Source organism: Papaver somniferum, chromosome 1 (assembly GCF_003573695.1).
Source record: "Papaver somniferum cultivar HN1 chromosome 1, ASM357369v1, whole genome shotgun sequence".
NCBI lineage: Eukaryota > Viridiplantae > Streptophyta > Magnoliopsida > Ranunculales > Papaveraceae > Papaver > Papaver somniferum.
The window spans coordinates 65,758,204-65,770,197 of record NC_039358.1 but is presented as its reverse complement, the minus strand read 5'-3'; the positions used below and the strand labels follow the sequence as shown (position 1 = coordinate 65,770,197).

Here is an 11,994-nt window from a genome sequence, read left to right as displayed (position 1 = left end):
TAGACTTTTATAGTGTAAGCATACGGATAAGATTAAACACATTTAATCTAAGGTAGATCTAACAGTTGATATTAATTACATTAAAACTAATTGGCTTTATGATTGGTATTCGGTTTTGTTTTCACATCAAACCAAAACCGAAGCCATTACTCTTAGTTTTTATCTTTTTAAACTAAAACCAACCATTAGTAAATGGCTGGGTCCGATTTTCCCCTAATCGGTTCGGTTGTAGGTTCTGTAATAGGGCAGCCGTGACACCCTTACGCCGTCTAAAGTATAGTGAACTGAGCCCAAAAATTATTCTGTTGTAGCAAGCCCTAGTTATTTGGACTACCAGTTACCCGAACCCAAAAACAAAAAAAGAAGAAAAGTTTTAAAAGACGAGGGCTTCTTTTGCTAACGACTAACGTGCGCACTTCATCTGTTCCCTACAGATCCCAACACCATTGACGAGACCAGACCGGAAGCTTCAAGCTCCGAACTCCAGATACACACAATACAGGTGTAGTAGTTAGTTAGTGTTTCATATATTCTTCACAACACACAAATAATTTATTGTACATCAACACCAAACCCTTTCTTGAAAACCCTAGATTTTTTATATATATATTTTTTTTGTAAGTTAGAAAATATCGATATCCTATTTCTTATTGGTGTACGTGTAAGATTTCAGATATATTTGAATATAGCAGTGGTGATGGGAATTGAATCTATTGATTTTATTTGGAGGTATTAGGGTTGATAAACATTTTTGTGTGTGGATGTTATAAAGGGGGATTGATGGTTATTGAGCAGATATTTACGAATGATGAGAGTTATTTGGTTGGTAAAGGAAGTATGGGAGTTGAAACTTTGCATGTTAATTCAGACATTAATGGTGGGTTAGTGTTAGAAGGAGAGGAGTTATTATCTTCAAATAAAATTAGGGTTGATGAAGATGATGTGAAAATGGATAAAGAAGCTAAGAAAAAGCCAATTCATGTTATAGTTGATTCGGGTGATGATGAACCAATAGGATCTCTTTTTAAGAAGCTTAAGAACCCTAAGAAAGTTAAGGCTGGATTAGGAGATGTTGGAAAGGTTGGAAAGGGTGAAGCTAGGGTTCGTGTTTCTAAGCACGACGATTCTGGTGAAATGGAAACTACCTTGGCTAGTTTTAGGAAGAAGGTGAAAAAACCTAAAGTAGGTCAAGATGATAGATCTGGGACAGGGAAAGGAAATGGTTCTGGTTTCAGTGATGTTGGGTTAGGCTCAAAGGAGGTGAAGGAAAGTTTGGTATGTAGTGGTGATGATGCTCTAGATTCATCTTTGGTTGAAGAGATTTTACAAGATAAGCCGAAAGGGAAACGGAAGAGATTCAGGGATCATGTGATGCAGAAGAAGAAGGGAGGAGATAATTCTAGTTTAGATGATGGGTCAGATCAGGGATCTGGCATGCAAAGATTACAAGAGACATCTGCGATGGAAGAGAAAGAGGGGATTTTATGTTGTGACAATGCTTCTGGTGATAGGCTGGATTCATTATCTGGATTGCTTAAAAAATCACAAACTAGTTTAGTTAAGAAACCTTTGTCTTCAAATCCTCAGAAACAAAGGGACGGAATTCCATCTTCTGGTGCTGGGTTGAGCTGTAGCTCTGCAGGGGAGGATTACAGAACTGATATCAAATTCTCAGCACCCAAAAATATACGGTCTAGCGATGGTTTAGTTAGCGTGCTTGCTTCTGTCCCAGAGATTAAGAAGGATGTTGATGAGTTTGCTACAGAGTCTGAAGTGATTCCTGAGGACCATACAGTGAAGCATGAGGGTGAGGGTTTCGGTGGATCCTGTTATGATTCTATGACACAGACAGAAGAAGCTCATGATCACAAAGCTTTATTGAAGCAGCGTTTGCACGGGGAGACAATTAAGACATTAGAATATACTAGCAAGAGTACATGTTTACGAAACACCAATGGCGATGATGATCATTCATCTGAATGTGTTCTAGAAACGTGTAAAGGGACCATTTTAGACTCTGGGGATTGTTTGAATCAACTTTATGAAGATACCATCGAGCAACGGCATGTTGAGAAGTTATCTTCTATGCACTGCCGAAGTCCATCCGAGTTAACAGCTAAATATGATCATGTAATACAACCTTCTGGAGAAGTTTTGGAGCATTCCTTCTCGTGTGCCACTAAAAGTCACTTTGCGGATTCTATCACAGAAAAGATGGAAAATACCGATAAATTTGGGAGTAGGTTTGATGAACATTCTGATCATGATGAAGATTCAGGGAAGGCGCTTCATTCTAGAAAAAAGGATAAGAAACAACTGTCACGCAAGATAAAAAAGCGTAGACATGGGGACATGGCGTATGAGGGGGATACTGCTTGGGAATTTCTTTTGCACGAGCAGGGGATTTTCGAAAATAACCGAATGAGTAATGGGGATCGGCCTTCTAAAACAAAAGACGAGTTCAGTGACCCCACAAATGCAGTTTTACAGTCCGATGATGGTCGTGCAGCAGCAGTATCGGTTGGTTTAAAAGCTTGTGCTGCTGGTCCAGTTGAGAAAATTAAATTCAGGGAGGTCTTAAAGCGCAGAGGTGGGCTTCAAGAATACTTGGAATGCAGGTCTGTTAACCTGAAGCCTATTTCATCATTTACTTTCCATTGCCGTCTTCATTTTGCATCATTTTTCTTGTTCAAATGTTTGTTCACACTCCAATGGAGTTCTTCCTTTTTCTGAAAGACTCTACTTTTAGGTTCAGATTAAGGCCATTGTGTAAATCTTTTACTTATATACTTATAGTAGATATATACTATATCAGGTGCAATCATTTTTTGGTAGAGGAAATGTCACACCTTTGCCCATTTCTTATTGGCTGCTGGAAACTTAAACTCTGCACATTGTTGGTTGAATATATCTAATTTCTGATTATTGTTACTTGGTAAATTTGGTGATCTTCCTGTAGTTTACCGCAATTTGCAATATGGCATCCCTTTTATAACGAACGCTTTGTCTACGTTCTTTACATTCTGAATATTAAATATCACTATTCCATTATTATTTTTTGGTTGGCTTTGGTGTCTTGGATGAGATGACTAAACTGAATCCTCAATGATCACGCGATAGTGGTTCTTCTAGCTTGCAATCCTTTTTGTTTGTATAACTCAGACTTCTTGAAGATAACAAAAGATACAAGCTTTAATTTTCTGAGATATGTTTGATTGTCAAATGCAGGAATCTGATCTTAGGCCTGTGGAGTAAAGACATGGGCCGCATATTGCCTCTTGTAGAGTGTGGTGTTCCTGAAGTTCCTTCTGAGGAGGAGCTACCGCGAATGGCCCTTATCCGTGAGATCTATGCATTTCTGGACCATAGAGTAAGTTTTGTACTTTTACTAAATATCTTCATTTTCTTTTTAATTTCTGTACTCTTTTAAAATGGAGTAGAGACCTCAATATCTTTGATTTCAAGGGCCTCGAGGCTCAGTTTGTTGAATATACATTTCGTATGGAGTACTTGATTCTACTCTTTCAATCTTCCAGCTCCGTTTTCTATTTCTGACAAGTTCTCTACAGGGTTATATAAATGTAGGCGTTGCTTCTGACAAGAAGGAAAGAATGTCTGAATCGAGATTGCTCACTGAAGCTCTAAAAGAAACTGTAATTGAGGAAGAATCTGAAGCTCCCCTAGTTGATTTGGATAATCAAATTGCCCTCGATGTTGGTCCATTCCAGAGTTTAAAGAACCCCATCGAGGCAAAGAATGACGCGTTCATCCAGCATCAGAGTTTGGAGAACCCCATGGAGGCAAAGAATCACGTTTTCATCCAGCAAGCAGAAGAAGTCCCCAAAGATAATAACCTTCATGTCCTAAGCTCAGGATCAGAATTGTCCGCTCTGATAGAATTCGAAGAATGTGCAGTTGATCGTGATCAGGAAAATGATTTCATAGATTCGAATCTGCCTAAAAAATTAGTCAATATAGAGACTTTGAATATTGATGATCCATCTAGTGAAGCAGTGGAATTCAGAGAGCCTCATATTATCTCTCCAAAGCAGATGAAAGATTCCTGTGGGGTTAACTCAGTTGTAATTGACCCTGTTGAGGAAATCACTACACAGTGTGATCTGGAAGCTCAAAAGAGAATAATTGTGATAGGAGCTGGTCCTGCTGGCCTAACTGCAGCTCGTCATTTGCAACGCCAAGGTTTCTCTGTTACGGTGCTTGAGGCTCGTGAGAGGTTGGGAGGTCGTGTTTATACAGATAGATCATCTCTATCAGTTCCTGTTGATCTTGGAGCTAGCATCATTACAGGTGTGGAGGCTGATGTTGCAACCGAGAGGAGACCAGACCCGTCCTCATTGATTTGTTCCCAGTTAGGACTTGAACTGACTGTTTTGAATAGCGACTGCCCACTCTATGATATTGTGTTGGGTGAGAAAGTTCAAGCTGATTTAGATGAAGCTCTTGAAGCTGAGTATAATAGTCTTCTTGATGACATGGTTGTACTTGTTGCTCAGAAGGGCGATCGTGCGATGAAAATGTCTCTCGAGGATGGATTGGAATATGCCCTTAAGAGGCGCCGTACAGCTCGGTCAATATCAGATGCTGAAGACCGGATTCTCGCTACATCTGAAGGTGGCTTTCGGACTAGAGTCAATGGTACTTCGGAGGATGTTTCATGCAGGACTGACTTTAACGAGGAAATTCTGAGCCCTCTTGAGAGGAGAGTGATGGACTGGCACTTTGCACACTTGGAATATGGTTGTGCTGCTTCACTAAAAGAGGTGTCTCTTCCTTACTGGAATCAGGATGATATTTATGGAGGATTTGGTGGGGCCCACTGTATGATCAAAGGGGGTTACAGCAATGTTGTTGAATCTTTAGGAGATGGGATCCAGATACACCTGAACAATGTGGTTACGGAAATCTCATATAGCACTGCAGAAACAGGAGGGCAACGCAGAAGTGTCAAGGTTTCCACAAGCACTGGTAATGAGTTTGTAGCAGAAGCAGTTCTTATTACTGTTCCGCTGGGTTGCTTGAAGGCGGAGACTATAAAATTTTCTCCTGCTCTACCTGAGTGGAAATCTTCGTCGATCCAGCGTCTTGGCTTTGGTGTTCTGAACAAAGTTGTTTTGGAATTTCCTGAAGTGTTTTGGGATGATTCAGTAGACTACTTTGGAGCAACTGCTGAGGAAACTGGACAAAGGGGCCAGTGCTTTATGTTTTGGAATGTCAAGAAAACAGCGGGAGCTCCAATTCTTATAGCCCTTGTGGTGGGGCAGGCAGCCATTGATGGCCAAAGTGTAAGCTCCTCGTACCATGTGGGCCATGCGTTAAGTGTTCTTCGTAAACTATTCGGCGAAGCTTCGGTACCTGAGCCAGTTGCATCAGTAGTTACAAATTGGGGCAATGATCCTTTCAGCCGAGGGGCTTACTCTTATGTTGCTGTTGGGTCATCGGGGGAGGATTATGATATTCTTGGTAGACCTGTTGAGAACTGTTTATTTTTTGCTGGTGAAGCTACCTGCAAGGAGCACCCGGACACTGTTGGTGGTGCAATGATGAGCGGTCTTCGAGAAGCAGTTCGAATAATTGACATCCTTAATACTGGCAGTGATTATACAGCTGAAGTTGAAGCGATGGAGTCTGCGCAAGAACAGTCAGATGGTGAAAGAAACGAAGTGAGGGACATATTGAAGAGACTCGAGGCAGTTGAATTCTCAAATGTACTGTACAAGAATTCTTCGGATAGACGCCAAATGTTGTCTAAGAAGGTATTGTTGCGGGACATGTTCAATCATGCAAAGACTACTGCCGGTCGACTACATTTGGCTAAAGAGTTGCTAAATCTTCCAATCGAATCTCTTAAGTGTTTTGCGGGCACAAAAGATGGACTTGGCATCCTCAACTCATGGATTTTGGTACATCTTTATCCTTGTATTCCTTTCCTTTTTATTCTTGTTTTGTATAATGTATTTAGATTTTGGAGAAACTTATCTTGAATCATCTGTTGCTTTCCAAAACAGGATTCAATGGGAAAAGATGGGACTCAACTCCTGCGTCACTGTGTTCGTCTCCTTGTGCTTGTGTCAACCGATCTGCTTGCTGTTCGTCTATCAGGTACATATCTCCTATTTTCCTTTGCATATAACAGCATGATCATATAAGCTTGATGTCCTTATCTTTTTGATTTCTGTTTAGGCTTCTCAATTTCTTCATAAACATTTTTAATATGTTTATAATCTGATAGTCCGTATACCTAACATTATCCCTACAGGTATAGGAAAAACTATAAAGGAGAAAGTTTGCGTACATACTAGTCGTGACATCCGAGCTGTGGCAAGTCAGTTGGTGAGCGTCTGGGTTGAAGTCTTCCGCAAGGGGAAAACTTCTAATGGTAGATTAAAGTTGTTAAGGCAGACAGCTGCATCCGATTCATTGAAGGCTAAATTATCTAAGGACACACCTTCAGGGAAGCTGTTACGCATGACTCGGGGTTCAACTTCCCCAGGGGACATTTCACCATCTGATGTAAACAATAAGAAGGCAAACTCTAAGCTAGTCAAACTGGATGCTGTTACCGACTCGAAGTCTGAAGTCAACTCGCTACGATCCCAAGGCACTGCAGTCAGCCTGGATTCTAAGGTGGAGGATGACATTGTTTTAATGTCAGAAGAAGAGCAAGCTGCGTTTGCTGCTGCTGAAGCAGCTCGAGCTGCTGCTCTTGCAGCTGCACAGGTTTGTTTTTTTATTTTGAACTTTCAATTAGCATTTCTCTATGGTTGCAATATCATGTAGTCACAGTTTGTTGCTGGATATTCCCTTCAGGCATATGCCTCTTCAGAAGCGGTTTGCAGCTCACTGCGCGAGCTTCCTAAGATACCATCATTTCACAAGTTTGCTAGAAGAGAACAATATGCACAAATGGATGATGTTGATTTTAGAAAAAGGTGGCCAGGGGGCGCTTTGGGAAGACAAGATTGTATATCAGAGATAGACTCTAGGAACTGCAGAGTTAGAGATTGGTCAGTTGATTTCTCCGCTGCCTGTGTCAATCCTGACAGTTCGAGAATGTCCGGCGATAACTATACCCAACACGGCTATTCGAATGAGGATCCTCACCAAGTGGACATGAAAGAGCATTCAGGAGAAAGTGCGGCCAATGACAATAGATTAACACAAGCTTGGGTTGACAGTGCTGGATATGGAGGGGTGAAGGACTATCATGACATTGAGAGATGGCAATTCCAAGCCGCAGCAGTCAGTTCTGATTTCTATCATCCAATGATGGACGCAAGGGACGAAGAGGATTCAAACACAACAATGAATGTACACAACCAGAAGCATGAGAAGAGGGTAGAAGAAAGTTCCGTTTCTCAATCTGCCGCAAACAACCTGATGTTTGATAAACACCCAAGAGGGGCGGAGCGTATTAAAAAGGCCGTTGTGGATTACGTAGGATCACTGCTCATGCCTTTATACAAAGCTAGGAAGATTGATAAGGAAGGATACAAGTCAATAATGAAGAAAAGTTCGACAAAGGTAGGTTACTTTGTTTCATTCCGGGGCAGTAAACTTTATATCCTTCTCTTCTGTAGGAGGTAGTAGCCACTGCCATTTTCCTTCTCTCATGTTTATTTCGTGGTATCTTTTTATCAGGTCATGGAGCAGACCACCGATGCAGAAAAATCCATGAGCATATCTGTGTTTCTCGACTACAAGCGGAAGAATAAGGTATGCTGTTATCAGTTTCATCTTTATATCAAAAGCTATCAACATTTGGTTATCCGATATTTCTTTTGTTGGGAATATCTTAACAGTATGATTATTATATATATGAACTTGTAGATACGTTCTTTTGTGGACAAGTTGATAGAGAAGCATATGGCCTTGAACCCAGTTGACAAACCATGAGGTTGCTGTTGATTGTTTGGTGATGATGACCATTACCCCTGGCCCTTCCTCAGACACATGAAGAAATGTGTGCTTGGGTTGTTCTTGTGTAGTTTGACCACATTTTGAATCAGGGTATGGCATGATGAATGACATCTTTGATATGGGAAGGATGTACAGAAGCATTACCCCAGCTGCCATCAACTGTTGGCAGCGGAGATCACTGGGTTCAGTGGAAAAGTAAGTTTGATGCTTGGTTTGCTGAACTTCAGGACCAGGGCAAGTCATTCTGAAGAGTCTATCTCTGATGATCTCAAAGCATCACTTTGTGCCAGTTTCTTCACTTGTGGAAATTGCTTAAAATTTTGGTGGATCGACCAATTGTACAAAATCTTGAAAGCCACCAGATTTTGGGCGTGGCATAGGTGATATCAACCAAGGAGTTTCCTGCAAATGATCACAAAAGCAAGTGTTGGGAGTACACTGTTCCTGGTCACAAAAAATTGGACACCTCCCATCCATATTGTATTCTTGCTTTTTACTAGGTTAGCAAATTTCCCATTTTTTTGTTTTGGGGATCACCATTATAATGGTTCAGCAATTAGCTTTCAATTCTTCCCCTTATCAACTTTTGTACAGTTTGACCACAATCAGCTAATATAAAATGTCTATTTCTCCGCCCTTCAGCTGACAATTCGTACTGTTACTTTCATTGAAACCATTGCATTATCATTCTTTTTTCTTTTCTTATTAATTTGTAAGAACTTTGTCAAAAATGTGACCAGTGATGCAGGCCGGCAAGTAACTTGTTGCCTTTCGATCTTAAAAGCGTGGGATCTTACCATTTCAAGTTGCTTGACGCTTTGGAATCGGATGGATTGAAAGCCAAAGTAAGTTCCACAGAAGGGTACTAAGAGTTGCACCAAACGGCAACTGTTTCCTATCAACTGAACGGTGAGCGTGAACCTGATCGATTTCCAGAGGACGTTTCAACTTTCAACTTGGTTTTACCGAATCCTAAGCCCATCAAAAAGCCCATTAACACCGTCCGGAGTAGTTGACGACTCGATGCCGCTGGTGCCAGGTGGAGAGCTAACAATCATTATAAAACTCACGTAGATGATTGATTTTTTTCGATCATAAAAAATCGGAGAGAGAGAAATCCCAAATCTCTCAAAGAAAAAAACAAAAAACGCAGAAAATTCAGATCCGATCTCCTGTAAATCAAAATGTCTTCAACATTCAGCGGTGATGAAACTGCTCCATTCTTCGGATTCCTTGGGGCTGCAGCTGCCCTTGTTTTCTCATGTAAGCCCTAATTAACTCTAGATTTCATGAATTTCTCTTTGTTTTTGTTGATTTTGACTTTAATTTTGTTTAATGTGGATCTGTGTTTTGAATTAAGGTATGGGAGCTGCTTATGGAACGGCTAAGAGCGGTGTTGGTGTAGCTTCAATGGGTGTAATGAGACCAGAATTAGTTATGAAATCAATTGTTCCAGTTGTTATGGCTGGAGTATTGGGTATTTATGGTTTGATTATTGCGGTTATTATCAGTACTGGAATTAACCCTAAGGCTAAATCTTATTATCTATTTGATGGTTACGCACATCTTTCATCTGGTCTTGCTTGTGGTCTTGCTGGTCTTTCTGCTGGTATGGCCATCGGGATTGTTGGTGATGCTGGTGTTAGGTATGACTTTCTCTTTGTCTCTCTATTTAGCATTTATTTTTCATAATTGATTTGTTTATATTGGATGGATCTGGTTTGTTTGATTTATTACGTTGAGAAAATGGAAATAGCTTACAATTGTTTATGTTGGGTTTCATAAGTTTGATCTTGTATCTTAAATTGTTTTAGTTTGAGTGTAATTAGTCAATCTAAATTTCGGTCCATAAATACTGTATAAATGTAATTGCTATTCTGAACACATTTAAGGATCTTGTGAAATTTGATCGTGGTTTTGTGAATGTGAAAGATGAGGTTATCGTGAGCAAAATGTTCTGTTATGTTCTTTTTATGGTCAAGTAGTTTAATACTCCTTTCAATTCATATCAGTTTAAAAACTCGCTTTTGTTGAAGTACTTGTAGACAAGTATTGTACTATCTCATCAAATTGCTAATATTCTTGTCCCTGTCAGCTTCCGTTGACCTTGTCTTTGTTTTTTCTTGATAACTGATGTTTTGAGCTTCCAATACTATGTCCTGGCTGTTTCTATTCACAATTTAATTAAACCAACTTAACCGCTTCCATGTATCAACTCCTTTTGTATATTCAACTCCATGTGCTATTTGCTTGCCCTGCTCTTGTTTCATTAGGTACCGTCAACAGTATGGTCACTTGCGATTTTCTAACATGTTGCTGAGACTTGTATGTTAACCTGATATGAGATACTACTACAGGATGAATTGATTCTTTACTGAGTAATGCTGCTTAGATATTAAATTTCTGAGCAACCAATTTACGTTAGATGCCAACTGAATTACATGAGGTTTCAGGTGTGAGAATTATCCTAGCCAATTTGTTGATGCTTATATATGCTAATGTTTAGCACTTCTACCTTCTATAATAGTGTTATGTAGGGCTTTTAAACGGAACATTTATGTGGCTGGTTTAATGAACTTCTGCTCTAATTAGGACAAGCATTTTCCAAATTCATAACTAGCAAATCTTGGAAGAACTCATTTGGAGATAAATGATGTGTTAGTTGTGTGCTGTGCTGTTATTTCTCTTGTCCTACATTTACCTACAGACACTCAGTTTCTAGCCTGGTCCATTTTCCTTCCATTTTGGTCTGACCTAGCTGTAATTGTATGAGTAGTCTGCACACATAATATTTCTGTGTTTTCTTGTTGTTTAATTTGGAGTTATCAGGAGATCTTACAGTTGATTGTGGTATCCTTTTTTTCGCAGAGCCAATGCTCAGCAGCCAAAGCTCTTCGTTGGGATGATCCTTATCCTCATTTTCGCTGAAGCCCTTGCGTTGTACGGACTCATTGTTGGTATCATCTTGTCTTCAAGAGCTGGTCAATCTAGAGCAGACTAGAAAGAGAGAGACCATTCTGGCACTTATCTTGTGTGGTTATCAGTGTATTATTTTGTCTGTTTTTATTCATCTTCAGGTTTGTAATGGTTGTTCAATCCTCACAGTGCTCTGAAAAATTCTTCATTCTGAACACAATTACACCATCACCCTTGCACAGGGGTGATTGGTCAGTTATCGGCGGCTTAAATTAGGAACAAATTGATTGGAAAATAAAGCTTAAGCTCTTTTCTTTCTTTTCTCTGTTCATGGATTAATTTATGTACGTTTGCAGATATTAGCTCTGTCTGGTCTAGTTACTGGGTGTTGTCTGGATCTAGAACCTGATTATTTTGTATGTGTTATATTTATTGCTCATTTCTTTAATTGTTTACTTTGATTTTTTTCTGTTCACTCTACTATGATGTGAGCAGAAGTCTGAAGGCAATATATCTAAATTGCAAATGCAAATTACCACAGCATAAGATTCTAGATAATCTTAAACTATAAGGTTATCCAGAAAGGGAAATAAAACAAATGTTTTGTTATCCTGGTTTCATAACCCCATTTCTAAAGTAGCATGCTTTTCTTAGTTTCTTTTAGATTCTTGATTTGGCTTTGGCAATTTCCCTGTGAAACTTCTGGTCCAATTCATCCTGCAATTGAGATGATCTTCGGTTGTCTGGTGAATAGGCTGTTCAGCAGTAAGCTTTCCAAACATTATATGGTGAATAAGCTGTTTAGCAGTAATCTGGTGAATAAGCTGTATAGTGCCAGAGTTTCATCGGTATAGAGGGCTATAACATTTCATGGGGGTTACCAGTTCAGTGGTAATTATTTTGTTTTAAATGGATTTAGTAACCCCATAAAATTTGCAATCCTGAAACTGTAACAGTAGGACACCTTCACATTGGTTATATTGAGTTCCCATATGATCCATTCTCTGATTTTTCCATCAATATTGTTGGAGTTGTGTGTACATATTTCACCATCAGCCACATGTTTATGAAGAAACATGTGGAAGGCATGCGAATCAAGTCATCAAAATATGATGAGACACGCTTACAACCAAGAAGCAT

At 39.7% G+C, this 11,994-nt stretch overlaps 2 protein-coding genes across 2 annotated transcripts; both read left to right on the top strand.

Moving 5' to 3' along the window:
- The first annotated feature begins 372 nt into the window (after window positions 1-372).
- On the top strand, window positions 373-8,587 carry LOC113289647 (lysine-specific histone demethylase 1 homolog 3-like). Its single transcript, XM_026538974.1, has 8 exons — window positions 373-2,618; window positions 3,229-3,370; window positions 3,570-5,921; window positions 6,027-6,120; window positions 6,278-6,738; window positions 6,829-7,542; window positions 7,660-7,734; window positions 7,849-8,587. The coding sequence occupies exons 1-8, from the start codon at window positions 781-783 to the stop codon at window positions 7,912-7,914; spliced, it is 5,742 nt and encodes a 1,913-aa protein (XP_026394759.1). The 5' UTR covers window positions 373-780; the 3' UTR covers window positions 7,915-8,587.
- A 435-nt stretch (window positions 8,588-9,022) lies between these two features.
- On the top strand, window positions 9,023-11,309 carry LOC113289639 (V-type proton ATPase 16 kDa proteolipid subunit). The gene is made up of 3 exons (XM_026538962.1): window positions 9,023-9,201; window positions 9,299-9,584; window positions 10,807-11,309. The coding sequence occupies exons 1-3, from the start codon at window positions 9,123-9,125 to the stop codon at window positions 10,937-10,939; spliced, it is 498 nt and encodes a 165-aa protein (XP_026394747.1). The 5' UTR covers window positions 9,023-9,122; the 3' UTR covers window positions 10,940-11,309.
- Window positions 11,310-11,994: the final 685 nt, after the last annotated feature.

Bases quoted from the DNA above. Each gene is read 5' to 3' on its own strand.
- LOC113289647 (XM_026538974.1), top strand. From the start codon at position 781: ATGGTTATTGAGCAGATATTTACGAATGATGAGAGTTATTTGGTTGGT. The intron at 5,922-6,026 runs GTACATCTTTAT...TTTCCAAAACAG, and splicing joins TCCTCAACTCATGGATTTTG to GATTCAATGGGAAAAGATGG. The intron at 6,739-6,828 runs GTTTGTTTTTTT...TATTCCCTTCAG, and splicing joins CTGCTCTTGCAGCTGCACAG to GCATATGCCTCTTCAGAAGC.
- LOC113289639 (XM_026538962.1), top strand. From the start codon at position 9,123: ATGTCTTCAACATTCAGCGGTGATGAAACTGCTCCATTCTTCGGATTC. The intron at 9,202-9,298 runs GTAAGCCCTAAT...TTTTGAATTAAG, and splicing joins AGCTGCCCTTGTTTTCTCAT to GTATGGGAGCTGCTTATGGA. The intron at 9,585-10,806 runs GTATGACTTTCT...TTTTTTTCGCAG, and splicing joins GTTGGTGATGCTGGTGTTAG to AGCCAATGCTCAGCAGCCAA.